Source organism: Pipistrellus hanaki (assembly GCF_964339955.1).
Source record: "Pipistrellus hanaki genome assembly, chromosome: 7".
Taxonomy (NCBI): Eukaryota; Metazoa; Chordata; class Mammalia; order Chiroptera; family Vespertilionidae; genus Pipistrellus; species Pipistrellus hanaki.
This window is the reverse complement of record NC_140509.1, coordinates 73,830,096-73,846,430: the sequence shown is the minus strand read 5'-3', so window position 1 is coordinate 73,846,430 and position 16,335 is coordinate 73,830,096. Positions and strand designations below refer to the sequence as shown.

General features: G+C 41.4%; 1 protein-coding gene across 8 annotated transcripts in view; it reads left to right on the top strand.

Annotated features, from left to right (window-relative positions):
* The window catches only part of NCOA7 (nuclear receptor coactivator 7), a 111,698-nt gene extending 96,387 nt beyond the window's left edge, over positions 1–15,311 (top strand). For 7 of the 8 annotated variants that reach the window (XM_084889611.1, XM_084889612.1, XM_084889610.1 and 4 more), the window contains 6 exons: positions 1,376–1,523; positions 5,781–5,906; positions 7,678–7,830; positions 12,188–12,283; positions 12,720–12,793; positions 13,188–15,311. In XM_084889611.1, coding sequence (XP_084745737.1) covers positions 1,376–1,523; positions 5,781–5,906; positions 7,678–7,830; positions 12,188–12,283; positions 12,720–12,793; positions 13,188–13,323 — 733 coding nt within the window. In that variant the 3' untranslated portion in view covers positions 13,324–15,311. Of the gene's footprint in view, positions 1–1,375; positions 1,524–3,928; positions 4,491–5,780; positions 5,907–7,677; positions 7,831–12,187; positions 12,284–12,719; positions 12,794–13,187 lie in introns of those variants that run through there. The other variant, XM_084889616.1, reaches the window with a different exon arrangement.
* The last annotated feature ends 1,024 nt before the right edge of the window (positions 15,312–16,335 follow it).

Genomic DNA, 16,335 nt, shown 5'->3' with positions numbered 1-16,335 from the left:
CTACTGAGCCTCAGTTTTTTCACCTTTATCTGGGCATATAGTAACACTTGCCTCTTAGAGTTATTGTGCAATGTAAGGTCCCTGAGTCAGGGAATCACATCTTTTCTTTTTAGGTAGCAGGTATATTTCATCAGCATTGATAAAAACTGTAAGGTTGCTTCTGTGTTTAACATTAAAAATCTTTATGGCCCAACTGGCGTGACTCAGTGGTTGAGCTTTGACCTATGAATCAGGAGGTCACAGTTTGATTCCTGGTCAGGGCACATGCCTGGGTTGAGGGCTTGGTCCCCAGTAGGGGGCGCGCTGGAGGCAGCTGATGGATGAGTGTCATCATTGATGTTTCTATCTCTCTCCCTCTCTTTTCCTCTCTGAAATCAGTAAAATATATATATTTTAAAATGTTTATATCTCTGATATTTTGAGAATGCCTTTTCCCTCATTTCTAGAAACTTCCTCCTGTGGTAAGTCTAAGAAGCCCAATGCTTACTCAGGGTAAAGGGCTGGCCCTGACTTCTGCAGGAGAGGCCACTCACTCCAGTGACAAACCTAGCAGCCCCAAGAGGAGAGGCTCGGGAGAAGCCCACTTACCTGGTCACCCCAGGTTCCTATTCAGGTTGAGGTATTTCTTATAGAGAAAACGGCATTTGCAAGCAAGAATGTTTTATACCAAAATTGACACCCCCTCCCCCAGCGTGTGTGCATGCACACACACACACACACACACACACACTATTGCAGGTGCTGGGACTGAGAGCTCTCATTCTCTGCTTGGAAACCAGCCATCTTTCTATTGATTAAGCCTGGAGAGATGCTTCAGAACCTTCAGATGTTAAACTGTATGGGAGAACAGAGAAATTGGAAGCCAACGACATTCCCATGTCCATATAACTAGCTCTGTTTCTAATACTAAACAATATCTAGTATATAACACTCTGTAGTTATTAAAGATGTTTCATTAAAATTATAATAGTGCTTCGCTCTACAAAAAGACCTATTAGAGTGTTTATCTTGGTTCCCTTCTTAAGCTTCAGATTAATTTTTTCCCAGTGAATACAGGTGTATAATAAAAATGAAGACTCAGTGAGGAAAACATTGATATATTTCATTGTGTTTTTTAGTCCTTTGTCCCATCGCTTGATCTTTTCCTCAGATTAAAAGAGTTTCTCCACGTCTGTGGACTTCTGCTTTCATTTGTTGACTTATTTTCTGAGTTTGGAATGTACTAACAGAGATAACCTTCACAGTGAGAAATTTCCCAATTAGGAAGGTGGCTTTGCCAAGCAGGAACAAGATGGTTGTCCGTGCCAAAGTCCCTACCAGTGCCCGCCAGGAAGGTGGATTTGGTGTTAATTCCTATGATGAACATGTTTTTCAGGGTGGACCACTTGTACACATTCTTTGTTCAGTGGTCTCCTGACGTCTATGGGAAGGATGCCAAAGAGCAAGGCTTCGTGGTGGTGGAAAAGGAAGAACTGAACATGATTGACAACTTCTTCAGTGAGCCGACCACCAAGAGCTGGGAGGTGAGCACTCAAGTAGGAGCTAGACTGTTGTCCTTAAACTGCAGGATTCAGTCAGAATGTTCTTGTGTCCAGATTCCAAGAGCTTCTTGGCTTAATAAGAAGTTAAATTCTGTCGAAACCGGTTTGGCTCAGTGGATGGAGCATCAGCCTGTGGACTGAAAGGTCCCGGGTTCAATTCCTGTCAAGGGCATGTACTTTGGTTGCGAGCACATCCCCAGTGGGGGGGTGTGCAAGAGGCAGCTGATCGATGATTCTCTCTCATCGATGTTTCTAACTCTCTATCTCTCTCCCTTCCTCTCTGTAAAAAATCAGTAAAATATTTTTTTTTAAAGAAGAAGTTAAGTTCCCTGTGCAGCTTTGAAGTTACAGTGGGATACAATCTTATTCCTGCTTGAAGCTAGTTATACAGAAAGATCCCATCACCATCACCACCACCACCACCACCACCAACACTACCACTAGGTCGTTTCACTCTTCCTTTAAAATTTTTCTGCTGTGTCCCTTTTACATAAAGGTTGAAATTTAAGCTCCTTAATTTGGCTTGAAAAGCCCTTCATAGTTTTTTTGAGCACTTACCAAACCTTTTCCCTATTAGGGGCACAGCGGGTGAAATCAGTAGAGGTTAGCATTAAGGAGTATAGATAAATCATTACATTATGACAAGGTAATTGCCATTGTAGATGAAGTGCCAAGCTCTGCAGCAGGCTGTAGCCAGCCATCTGAAAGGAGCTGGAGAAGCACAGAAAGCTGCCCAGAAGAAGTGCTCTGAACTGAGATCAGAAGTGGGGATACAGGCAGATGTGGTGGGACTGGGATATGGAACCTGGCCTGGCCAGAGAGAAAAGTCTGTGCAGAGGAATGACCCAGGGGAGAAAGAAAGAGCATTTGGTGAGGTAACAGAAGTTCAGTGTGGCTGAGCATAGAGTGCAAAGCTGAGGGGGCAGCAGGAAAGGAAGCTGGAGAAGTTAAGCAGGGCCGATCACAAAGGATCCATGGGTCAGAGTTTGGTTATTTTTCTAAGGGCAGTAGGAAGGTGTGCTGTTTTGAGCCTGGAGAAGTATACACAGATATGCATTTTGGAGAGCTCTCTGGCTGACAGACTGGAGATGAGCAACCCTTGAGGCTTGAAGACCCAAATAAGGGATCAAGCAAGTGATCCCAAGCTTGGTCTGCACGCCCATGCTTAAAGTGCCGAATGGTTCTCGGTTGCCTGTAGCAATCAATACCCACCTGGCCAAGCTTCCAAACCACCATTTGGAAAATTTTTTTTTTTAAACTGAATCCTAGACCCTCATCACTAGAGACATTAATTCAGTAGGTCTAGGGGAGGAACATTGGAATCTGTGTTTTTAAAAGCTCCTGGATGACTTTGAAGAACAGCCAGTTTTTAGAAATACTATCCGATAAGTTCCTAGACCCTTCATGCCATCAAGATTCTTCTTTTCTTCATTTCTGCTCCCTCCCCAGCCTCCTCTCGACTTCCCTTGGTAGTGAACACAGGACACAGCTGTGTGCTCCTGCTGTGCCTCTCACCTGGACATCTCCCCCTACCTCACCTCTGCTCTCAGAACTCTCTAGATGGCTCCAACCTCCTTGGAGCTGCTGTTAGCATTCGTATCACGAATGGAACGGCATTCATGTATTTGTAAATGTCTCTCTACTGTCTCCTCACCCACTGGAGACTGTGCCTGACAAAGCACCTGGCACTTTGCCAGCAGGTAGAAAGCCCTCAGCCCTAACTGTCATGGAGTGCCGGGTACTTACAGGAACTCCATCTCCCTGGCACAGAATCCTAGTGCTTCTGCCCCAGATTGTGCCTAGGCTCTTGCCCTGCTGATAAATTCTGTCGAACCTGGGGCTGATCACGGGTACCTGCCAGGGTCCTCAGTAGAACCGACCCCAGGATGAGCTACGCAAGAGCACGCCCATCCCCTCAGCAGGACCCAAAGGCCGTTTGGGATCTGGAACGGGCCCAGAAAGACCGCTGAAAGCTGATCCAGGGTGTTCTGCATTTCTTTCCACGCCCCTGACCTCAGATCTGAGGAGGAGAGCACGTCTCATCATGCTTCTTAGTCATTAAGATTAATATCCTAAATATGTGGCAAACACACAAAACCGTACGCAGAGGATGGATTCTAGAACTGTACTCTTGAAACTATATACTTTTATTAAACAATGTCACCCCAATCGATTTAATACATGTTTCAAAAAAAAAAAAGATTAATATCCTAAAAAGTTTTGCCTTTTTAAAAATTACTTCACCGGCTGTTCTGGAAAACGGAATCTAACATGGCATTCTCCCCAGCCTCACACAAAGCAGATGTTTTCCCATTCTTTTAAGCTGCTCACACTCGACACTCACGGAACAAGTGAAATGCCATTGTTCTAAGTACAGTGAACCCTCCTAGGGTAAAGGTCTCCTTTCATCCTTCCCCCGAGATTCAAACTGATGTCAGGGAAATTACGCAAAGTCTAAAATGGAGGTTTAGCTTTAGAGAAGGTGCTGGGGAAAGCCTGGGAAGGCAGGGTCAGGAAAGCTGGCTTAGCCGAAGGACGATGAGAAAAACGCGCGTATGAGAAGAAAGGGAAAATAATGCGGTTTGTTGTGGCCCCGTTAGGAAACCACCGTTTCAAAGGTGAAAGTGTCATTTTACAGCCTCCCAGCTCTGCCTGACAGGAAGTGTGTGTTTGTTCTCCGTCCTAATTTGGGTGTGTTCCTGTAGAAATGTTGAGCCCTCTCCTGAGGGAAACAGAAACCCAACCGTGCAGGAAACGAGATACTGCGAAAAGCAGTTGTAGCTCAGCGTGGTTGCAAGGAGTCCTGTCGTGGAGGCAGACAGAGGAAAAGCCTGCTCCTCCTTAGAAAGCAAGCAGGCGGTTCTCACCCTCGGGATGAGGGTCCGAAGATTGCCCTTGGACATTCAGATTTTCTATTGTGCCAGACCCAACCAAGAACCTTTCGTGAAGGTATGTTGGGGTCCCCGAGGGCTAACGAGGTGCCTGTGGATCCTCAGAGGTCTGCCACGCTGTGTTTGGAAATGCTTCCTTGATTAGAAAGGATTGTGCAGGCATTTCAACCCCAGCAGATATTTTATTCGTCTTGAAGATGGGTAATAATGGTGTGGTTTGCCCCCCTCTTTGGAGTAAAAATGTTCACATTTGATTTTTGCTTTCCACAGCTTCATTTTGAAGCCATGTGAAATGTAGAGTTCACACAAAAAAAACAACAACAACACATGCTTCATTTCATGCATTGAAAATGCTGGGTCTGTGGTTCTTTGATTAGTGTTTCCTTTAAGAATTTCCCTTTGGGAAGATGGTAGCCTGTGTGAGCTAATTTTCTTACCTGTAAGTCTGGCTCAGGCGATGGCAGGTGCTTTGTATCCATGACCATGCATTTTGGAAATCAAGTAATGCATTATCTGACAACTTTTACCATATATAACTTAAATGTTTTTCTCTATAATGCAAAAGTTATTAATATTGGTACCCAGGAATTTTAGTGAATTAGTCACTTTATGTCTTTCATTTAAAAATAAGTCAGTGATTTATCCAGACTTTAGGAGGGGCAAAAAAAAAAAAAAAATAGATCTTAAGGTGAAATTGATTTTGGTAGTTCATAAGCATAGTTATAATGGAATAATGTTGTGTGCATCACCTTTCTCAGTTCATAGCTCCTGAACTGCACAAAAAGAACCATAACCCAATTGTCAGTCAGACTAAACTTGTGTTTCCTTGGATTGTCGCTCTGATAGCTGTTACCATTTGCCATTTCTATCAGGGTTGGTTGTTACATGCACAATCTTAAGAGAAAACATTAGGAGTCTTCATTTTAAAGAAGTATCTTATCTTCCCAATATCCCTATTTATAGAAGACTTACTCATAGAATGATCTCTGATTGGTTTTAGATATAAGTCGAAGGATAATAATTAGGGGCACTTCAAGGGCATGAGTTGCTTGAGGAGTCACACATAATTCTTGCTCAAGGACTGAGCAATCGACAGCAATGATAAAAGGGAAAACTTGCCACTTTAATGTGTACATATCAAGTGCCTCCGCTGTACCATGTTAAATTCTGCATTTGTTCTGAAATTGAAAAATTAGCCATTCCCCAAAGTCCCAGTTCAATTTCTGTCCTGCTGCTAAAATTCCACGTTTCAGGATATTGCGTACCTGAGGTTGATGTTAGCTGGCTAAGGTAAAGCAGACATCAGGGGTTTTTTGTGTGTTTTTTTAACTTGTCTTCTGCCTTTCAGATCATCACTGTCGAGGAGGCGAAGCGCAGGAAGAGCACGTGCAGCTACTATGAAGACGATGACGAGACAGCCCTGCCAGTCCTGCAGCCCCACAGCGCGCTCCTGGAGAACATGCACATCGAGCAGGTGTCCTCCCTGGGGGCTTAGGATGGGGGGGCTCCCGGCCTTAAGAAGCATTTCGCAACCCTGACCACGCTGCTTTCCTTCTGGGCGAAGGATGAGCCAGGTTTTAAAGGAAGACCAGCAGCTTCACCAGGGCCAGTGTCCCCTTCTCTGCTTCCGCAAGGTTGTGGCAGCCTTCCCTGCTGCCTTCTCTGGAGTGTGTGGTCTTGGCCAGCCGCTACAGCCATCTCTCCATTTCTTGTTTTCAAAAACAATTTTTAATTGATTTGAGAGAGAGAGAGAGAGAGAGAGAGAGAGAGAGAGAGAGAGAGAGAGGACGGAGAGAGAAAAAGAGAGAGTGAGGTATTGACTTGTTGTTTCACTTACGCATTTATTTGGTTGATTCTTTGTGTATCCAGATCAGGATCGAGCCCACAACCTTGGTGTAGTGGGACAACACTCTAAACAGCTGAGCTACCTGGGCAAGCCTAAAACCAATAAAGTGTTCTAAACGAACACACCTAGGATCCAAATTTATCCCAGTGATGACTGCAGAGTTCCATTGTTTGTTTTTTAATTGATCAGGTCCATAAAGATCATTTAGCAAATACATTTCAGTGGCTTTATGAAAACTACCTACCCCTAAAAAAAATTTTTTCTTTTTCTGTAGTTTTACTTGTGTACTTTATGTTTTCTAAAAATGCTATACTTCCTTTTTATGAAATGCTATAGTCTGTGATTGCATTTGACCTTTAGTCAGGAACCTCTCCCACTTCCCCCATCCGTCAGCGTAGACCTGAATCTCAGAGACCTTAGCGAATCCTCAAGGGTAGCTCCCTCGATTTACAAATGAGTCCGCAAAGGCCCAGGAAAGCCAAGAGATTTGACCGAGCAGTTGCAGAAAGGGGGTTTGTTCTGATACTAGAATGATGTGCAGCATTCTGAAGACGTCAGCACTTCATAGTCTTCTTCGTTGGTATTTTTTTAAAAATATATTTTATTGATTTTTTTTTTTTTTTACAGAGAAGAAGGGAGAGGGATAGAGAGTTAGAAACATCAATGAGAGAGAACCATCTATCAGCTGCCTCCTGCACACATCCCACTGGGGATGTGCCGGCAACCAAGGTACATGCCCTTGACCGGAATCAAACCTGGGACCTTTCAGTCCACAGGCCAATGCTCTATCCACTGAGCCAAACTGGTTTCGGCTCTTCGTTGGTATTTTTGAAGAGAAGTGCACCACTGGTATTCATGGCCGTCAGGTTGAAGTGAAATGTTAATGCGGTGAAAGATTCGGGTGGGTTGATGGCAGACTGCACCTGACTGCTGGCATAAAGCAGTTTTCTTGTTGTCACTTCTGTGGGAAACTGCTGTTGTCAGTAGCAGCTCTGAGCCTGAGAGGGTTTCCTAGGAGGAAGAACAGTGGAGAAACATGAACTGTTTGATGAAAGCCACGCTGAAGAGTAAGACGGAGAGCATGCGTCTAATAATGCATGCTTCGCTCTCAAGCTAGGTTCCCTGCCTCCCAGCATATGGCATAGTGACCCCACAGTCAGGCCCCCGAGAGTAATCATGTGCTCTGGGAGGCATCCTGCCAAGGTCAACACCACCAACAAATAACTTCCCCTTCTCTCCCTTGGTTTATGGTGTCAAATATTTGCCCAGAGTAAAGGGGGAACCGTATGTAAATCAGTGTAATTTTAAGTTTGACCCACAGGCATATCCTTTGTGCCTCAAGCTCATGAGTGGTTTGTGGGAGAATTGTCTATTTACATGTCCATCTTTGGATTCGTAGCTGGCCCGCCGCCTTCCAGCCAGGGTACAAGGGTATCCATGGAGACTCGCCTATAGCACATTGGAGCATGGGACCAGCTTGAAAACTCTCTATCGGAAATCAGCATCACTAGACAGTCCTGTCCTGCTGGTTATCAAAGACATGGATAATCAGGTGAGGCTTGTTTCTGTCTCGAAAAAAAAATAAAAAAAAAAAAAAAAAAATATATATATATATATATATATATATATATATATATATATATATTTTTTTTTTTTAATTTATTTATTTTTTTTAAATATTTACAATGGTAGAGACGAGTACCAGGAACTCCCATGACCCAGATCCCACAAGTTAGCAGGATTTTGCCACATAAGCTTCTTCTGCCTTTTCTTCATTGGTTTTTCTTTGCTGAAGTGTTTTGGAATAAATCCTAATTAGTATGTCACACTTCAAAATGCATCTCTAAAAACAGAAAAAAAGAAAGAAAGAAAATGGAGCCTATCTCCAAATACAGTCACATTCTGTGGAGTTTTTGTATGTACTTACCACACAGTAGAAAACTAGAATGGTATTCTACAACCTAAAGCTGGAGAAGTTGGAGAAAGTCAAGTCTGGATTTGGTGGTAACTGCAGAAAGAAATTCTAGTGCCTTACCAGAACTTTCTCTAAGTGGCTGAAGTAGTAGCCACAAACCTTGCCCGTATGGTTGCTGAGATGGATAGCTAGACTAGGCCATGGTGTGTTGTACCGGAAGAGCCCAATTGTTATGAAATGGCAGGGAGAATGCTCTACTATGGCTCATTGCACTTTTACCTCCGTTGTGGTCGGTCTTGGAGGCACTGGTGAAATGCAGATATTTCCCATCTACCTGACACTAGTGCTCCTCGCTTGGCATGCAAGTAGAATCTTCCCTGGAATCCTTTATATACCACCCAGTCAGGCTCCTGCTTCACAAAAGGAAGGTCTCCTTTAAGTCTGTTCTTTCTTTATTTCTGTTTTGTGTGTATTGTACCAAGAAGAAATTCCTTTACATTTTTTAGGCTAGAGATGCTATTCTTTTCTCTTTCTGGTATTGAAGCAGGTTTTACTCAATAGCCATTCATTCATTCATTCATTCATTCATTCATTCATAAAATGTATCATGAATGCCTGTTACATGTGGGACACTATTACGCATTGAAGAGCTTGCTTTGAAGCCATATAATTGTGATCATTTTATAGGAAATCGATCTTAACTGTCATATTTTGCCTTGGGGAAAATTAACAGAGAAATGAGGTATTGAGGCATTCTTTCTCAACTGGGTTTGTTCCTGTGACTCCTGCAGCTTAAGAGTTCTGGAGGCGTTTAGATGTTATCGTTGTTACTGTTATTGTTTCCTGATCCAGCTGAATAGTGGGTAGAGTCAAGTCAAAAATTAAAATAGTAAAAACAGAAGTTTAAAGTAGAATTGCTTAGGGATTTAGTGAAATGCTTGAGAAGCTGGGTGCAGTGTTTTAGATGTGATATGGCTAGATGGTTTTAGACTACATACATAAATCCCCACCACAAGATAACACACTTGTTGGGAAATGTCTTGGCTGCCTAGGGCAAGCACTGATGAATCACATCTCCACCCAGCTTCCTCTCCCCCAGCTTCCTGTTAGCAGATTTGTAAAGAAGGCCTCTACCCGAAGGTTGCACTGCTTGTCAGGGGTGGGTCTTAAAGAATCTGGTACTCTCCTGCCACTGGTACTGTCTGAAGATACCTAAACACTAACATAATTACCCCATCCCATCTACCCCCAGGGCAAGATTGTGGCTTGGCTGTGTTTGAGGACATGGTAGAACAATAGTCATATGTTTCTCTGGAAATGAAAATTTTAATATAAAAATATTACCTATGCAGAATGGCAGCAGGAAGGAGCTCTACAGATTCCATCCCCAGTGAAACAACAATACTGGTAGAAATTATGAAAATAGTCATCACATGAAATCTCTAGAAATTGTCTTAAGGGCATACAAGTGAAGAAACATTCACTTGGCAAATATAATAAATTTTGGTAGTAGTGTTACTGTGTTACTGGAAGCACATCCTGCTCCCTCCACTCACCCCCAGTTCAGACTGACAGACAAGAAGATGGCGCTCCCTCTCCCAGGCCAGAGTTATAATACACCTTCTCTAGGGCTTCTCATCATCTGCCCGAGATCACTGTTTTAGGAGCTAAATTCCATTCCTGTGTGGCCTAGAGATAAAGGGCTCTCTCCATCCACCCGCCTCTACTCGTAGGACAGATGCTCTACCTGGGGCATGGCAGGCTGAGAACACAGGGCTTTCTCCTGCCTTTGTCCCAGCCTCTGGGGCAGACATGTCATGCCAGGTGAGGTGAGCCAAGACCAGCTTCTACCTGCCCAGCATCTGCTCATAAAACAAGATCATTTGTCTAGCCCCCAGCTCTGCAGAGCCCCAAGCTCCACCTCCAGGGGAAGAACCAGACCAGACCCTAAGACACAGAGCTCTGAAGCGCTCCTCAAAGGAGCTGCCTTTATTAGGAGAGTCAGGGCAAGTTCAAGCCCAAGGGCACTCTAGAAATAGCGCACATGTTGGTGATAAACAATGGTGAGGCTAGTAGCCCCAGAAAGGTGGCAAGCTAACCTTAGACCAGCTGGTGTCCCGGAGAGAAGCAGGGAAGGAGACCGCTAAGGAGAGCCTTTCTGGAGTCACGACAGATGGACCAAAGGAACTACCCTGCAAAGGGCCCAGATTTAATCGAATCAGACTGTAGAGTAATTTATACAAGATGTTGTGAAAACGGACAGAGCAATTACCATGCAATTAATAGTCTGATTTATACTAACTCCAGTGAGGTATAAAATGTTAATCCTATATTGCTCTATTATATCATTCCACTTCCTGTGGTAATTTTTACACATATTACACGGATATATATCACAAACCCATCAATAAATTGTTATGATGACTACTTTACATAATTTTTTTATCTAAAGAAGCTGAAAGAAGAAAGGAGAGCAAATATACATTTATCAGTTTTGTTATATTAACCTTCCTTTTACCATTTCTGGCTTTCTTCAGTTATTCTCATGGATTCCTTTGTTCTGACATTGCCTAATATATTAAGTTTTTATGTGTTATAGATCCAACAGTACTATTATTTGCATATTATTTTATATAATTTTCTAAAAAGTTAATAGAAAAAATAAAATGGACATTTTCTTATATATCCACAATGCCTTATACTACTACCTAACAAAATCAATAATAATTCCCTAGTACCTTCCAATCCTGGTCCTTACACAGATTTCCATGTTGCTAAGAAAATTTTAGCAAAGAAAGAATCTAATTTATTTAGACTCTTATGGAGGATAAAAGAGGAAGGATGCCTTTTTCTGTTCATTGGTCCGGAGGGGGCTCACTCTCTTCCATGGATGGCCATTGCCCTTCTTGTTATATGTTAGCACATGCTTTTAAAAATAGATGCCTAGCTCAATGGAATGTTTACTCTTTTACTGGAAGATTCCCAGAAGAAGGGAATGGATTTTTGACCTTTTTGTTAGTTTTGCTTTCATTTATTCTTAGCAGCAATATGGGAAGGTTTGGTAGCAGGAAGTATGAAGAACATTGGTTGGAAAGGGTTTCTAGACTTCTACCTAATTTTTAGCATTTCAAGGAACCAAGAACTGAGATTCCACAATGATTATAATTCAATTAAAATGATTTGAAAAATTACGTTTTCCAGATAACCCCCATGGGGTCTGGAATAGCAGCTATATCAGAATGACCTGTATTTTTGCAAACACATAGGCTCACTCTTGCCCAACCCTCACGTCTGCACTGCTGACCAGGATCCGAGCAGAAGCAGAGGATGCTGAGGCTGCCGACATGCTTATTCTGAAAACGCTGCTCCTTCCAACCCCCAAGAAGAAATAGAAGAGCCATTGATTCCAATACATCAAAATCACCTTTAAAGCCCATAGTCTATGGAGCTGTTTGCTTTTTCTTAAAAGCCAATTTGAACCAAGATATATTGGGTCAGTCATGTTAAGGATAGAGTTTCAATAAGCATGTTGAGAACCCATTTTTACAAATCAAAAGAGAGAAACATTGATTTTTCTCTGGGAAAATGTCTGGCTACATTTCCACTTGTAAAACAACAAAGAAGATTTGACTTTGTTCTCTCAACCGCTCATTTCTGTGTGCAAGATGCTTCTTGTTGTTTAATGTTCCCATTGTGTTGTCTGCAGTCACTAAAGGAAACTTGGTCTCCCTGGTGCACTTTGGAGGTCTTTTAACATGAAAACAATTGTTGGCCTTTGACAAATAGGCCCCTTGGATTCTAGTTAGAGCTGGGGACATTTGCTGAATATCTTTGTTGGTGGTCCTTCTTACTTAAGAGCTCCAATTTAATAATGAGCTTTGCCGAAAGCGGTATATGAGACCTCAGGACTGTGTTAAAACATTTTGTAAAGTCTTTCTTTGGGAGGTTTGGGTTTGAAAGTAGATAACCTTTCTTTTTTTCTTTTTTAAAACAGATTTTTGGAGCATATGCCACTCATCCTTTCAAGTTCAGTGACCACTATTACGGCACAGGCGAAACTTTTCTCTACACATTTAGCCCCAATTTCAAGGTACCTAGATAGGAGAATATCTTATTTCCCAGTGTCACAGTGTCAGGGGTGTGGGTGAGGTTGGAGCAGCAGCTGTCCCATGACCCCATCTGGACTTCCTCCAGCCTGGGTCAACAAGTTTTGTAGTACACAAACTGCTCAGGGTCCCTCCGGGGACCTTGGGAACTGCTCTTCTGCCTGGTCTGGAGCCTAGCAGGGGATTGCAGGTCAGAGTGAACATGGGCCTGGGAGATCTCTCTGACTTCACAACCCCCTAGGAGGTCTCATCCTGGGGTAGAGAAGGCCTGGCACTCAGGTGCTTCTTCAGCCAATGGGTAGTCCAGAGGAAATAGTTTGTTGTTGTTTTTTGTTTGTTTTTTTCTTTGTTTGGGTTTGTTTGTTTTTGCTAAGACTCAGATTAAAATGTCTGTTCTCTGTCTTGTGTTTCTATCCTAAGGTCTTTAAGTGGAGTGGAGAAAACTCATACTTTATCAATGGAGACATAAGTTCCTTAGAACTTGGTGGTGGAGGGTAAGGCTTTCCTTATTATACTAATTTACCCCCTGACTCGAGAGGGTCTCTTTTGACTCAGGTGACCAGCTGATGTTAGCTAGTCCCTTTGCTCACGTTTATTAGGATGGGACAGTGGCCTACCATGACATTAAGAATGAGAGGTGAAGTGGTTTATTTATGTGTCTAAATGAGGCCTTGCTACCACTTGCCCTTTAGGAAAGACAGATGACTTAAATGAAATAAAGGAAATGTACCCTTTGTTTTACCAGCAGTTTAGGGTTTTTGCCTCTCTGTAGCATAAAGGAAAGAAAAACGGGACAGGGGAAGACAGAAAGTGTGGCACCTGAGATTGAAATGAATTGACCCTCCTCCCTCTTTTTTTTTTTTTTTTTTTTTTTTTTAACCTTTTCAGGGGTCGATTTGGTTTATGGCTAGATGCTGATTTATACCATGGCCGAAGCAATTCCTGTAGCACTTTCAATAATGATATTCTTTCCAAAAAAGAAGACTTCATAGTTCAGGACCTCGAGGTATGGACATTCGAGTGAAATTCAGGCTGCCTTAAACTATAACATTAAAGGGAATGGGTTTGGACAGCTCTCCTAAAGCTGGCTGGAAGACAAGCCCCAGCCCGGACTGCCTCCTCCCACCACCATGCTTTCTTTCTGCCATCATCTCAGAGCATGATCACACTGCAGAGCGATCCCTGGAGGTGCATGTGGAGGGCAGGTACTGATGAGAGAGGTTGGAAGGCCAGATTGTTGAAAGACTTGTACTCCCACCTTCATCAAATCCATACAGTGAGGAATCAGAGTATTTATAGATGTATGAGTTGAATGCAATTTTTATTTTTGGTAACTGTGAAAAAAAAAAAAAAGATACTGTGGAAATATATACATGCCTTGTGTATTTATCAACATAATTTTCATTACCAAAATGTACAGCATACTCTTGTTTGCCATGGGAAAGATTAGTCTCATTTAGAAAAATTGAAAGTGTACAGCACTTCAAGGGAATTTGTATATGATTTTTTTAAAAAGAAACTTTTATTTATTATTTCTAGTATATTGTCTGAAATGTATTGCCAGTTTATTTCTTTTAATGTGTCAAATCTTGAAATAAAGAAATGTGCTTCGTTTTGGCGACAATTCTACTTGATTTATATAGTTTTATATTGAGCTTTCTTTGCCCTGGTTGTTTAGGGTGATAGATCTTAGACAGTATATACATGGATATAAATGCTTAATTGTGAACTTTCAAAAACTCATCACCAATGTTCATTGATTTGACTGTGGTAGGCCAGCTTTCCATGTAGTCATTAAAATTTATATTTTTCATTACTTATTCTGAACATAGTTGTGTAAAGAAGAATAAGCCATTTCTCACAGTTATGACTTGATATTTACAGGAGTGGATACCTTTATGAACCTAGAGCAGAACAAACACTGCTTTTGAATAGAAAATTGTTTTGTTTCTTATAAAATCATTTTTGGCTAGTAACAAAAACTTTATTTTCATAGTGTTTTCACATAATTTCCCCCAAGGTTTTACACTAACACACAGGCCTCTGTTTTTAAAGGGACTGAGTATTTTGATTTCTGCATATTTTATATCAAATGGAAAATATCAAATTAGCCCAGTTGTCTTGGTCTCTAGACTCTTTTGTTTGAGAAAAAACAATGCAAAGAAATGCATTCATACCAAAATTGGGACAAAAAGTAAAACCTATTTTTTTTTAACATCAACCCATGTTTAACATCATAAAACACTGTTTTGTTAACTATAATAATAAAACCTTGTTAGAGTTTAACCAATATTATTGATTGCCAGACTTTTACAAAAGCCAAAGACTGCTAATGTAAAACATTTTCAAGTAATAGCCAAAGCTGAGAAGTGGTCTGTCATAAATTACATCCCAATAATCTCGGAAAGAAAAAATTAATAACAAAAATAGTATTTAAATAACTGCTTTAGAAAAATAAAACAGTTCTTAGAATGTAAGCCTTAAGTTGGCAGAATATTTCCTTTAGATTATTATTATTTTAGACCGTTTATAAAAGAGAACAAATTGCCAAATGGCCTTTGGTCAGATCAACAGTTACTTAACTCTACTTACATTCCATAAAAGTTTAAATGAGTACTGTAAATCTTAAGTCTGTAGCCTGGGTGTGCTTTCTCCGGAGTTCTTCTATTGAGAATTCTTGATGAAAAACATACTGGCAGTTTAACCTTAATCTGTTCATTAAATAATGTGTTGGTGTGAGATATCAGGAATGTCTCATAATGATCACGTTTACCATTTATGCCATTTGCAACCACATGCTATTAACAAACAAAAAACAGTCATTTTGCAGATAGTTCACTCTTACCTAGCTTAGTCCATTACACGTACTTGTGAGGGCATATCCAGATGCTGTGTTCTCTATTTAAAACAGTGTTGCCCAATCAGAAATGTGTGGCCCTTCATTTATGAATATTGAATATATGTAATGCAGTGCTAGCCCAATATTTTCAATAAAGGAATTTATGCATTCAGCCTGATTTCTTTTGCAAGGATTCATTCAACCGGTATTTATTGGACACTGGAGTTTTTACTTGTATGAGAGGATGATGGAATAGCCAAGACTAAATAAGGTCCAATACTCACGTTTTTGGTTTTATTTTTATTTGCAATGCCACCTTGCAAATACCCTCTTCATTCCATGTAGCCATCCTCCTCTTCTCTCACCAATTCATGAAAACTGCCTCTGTTGTGGTTCTTAGGGACAATCTTGGCTCAAAATCCACCACTTTCCCTGTTTTATCCCTCTAGCTGTTTTTTGAATAGTTTTCTTCTCCTTTGAACGTTCTCTTTTGACCTACTTTCTAATTTCAATGGACACGTTATCCACTAATCAGCTTTCCATTGGCATCCTGTCCGCCACCCCGAAAGATGAAGGCTTCGGGAAGTCATTGATTCTCACTTCCTCAGTTTATTAATCTACATCCAAAGACTTGGGTGGGAGAGGGCAATCAAACACCTCACCAGACTCTGTTGAAAAGATTTAGATATATTCCCATGCTACAAGCCACCTGGGATACCCTGAACTATGTGAGAAATAATATTGCCCTTCATTTGATTTCCCTTGCCTTGATTCCTTCCAAAGTTTAGAGGCACGTGAAACAAGACTAATAAAACAACTTCTTTCCCCTTGAGAAAGGCGTTGAGAATCTCTTAAACCAGAAATGGAAGCTAAGATGTGTGTTCTTAAGATGCCTAACTGATTGTTACCGATATAATCAGATAAAGAAAGGTAAGGTGGCCGGAAACCAAAGCAAGTTCCAGAAACAAGGTCAGCCGTATGTGCCTCTTGTGTAAGTATCAGAAGTACCTTTAACCACTTCCTTTGGCCTAATCAGGTCACACACTCCTTCTCATTCAGGGAAAATCCTAACCTCAGAGCATTCAACCTCCGCTCCCATCTCCTTTTCTATAATCATTATCCATAGTGATCCCCTGAAAGAAGGAGCCTTCACTGAGTAAGTTAGGCTTTACAATTCACACCAAAACCTAAGTTCTT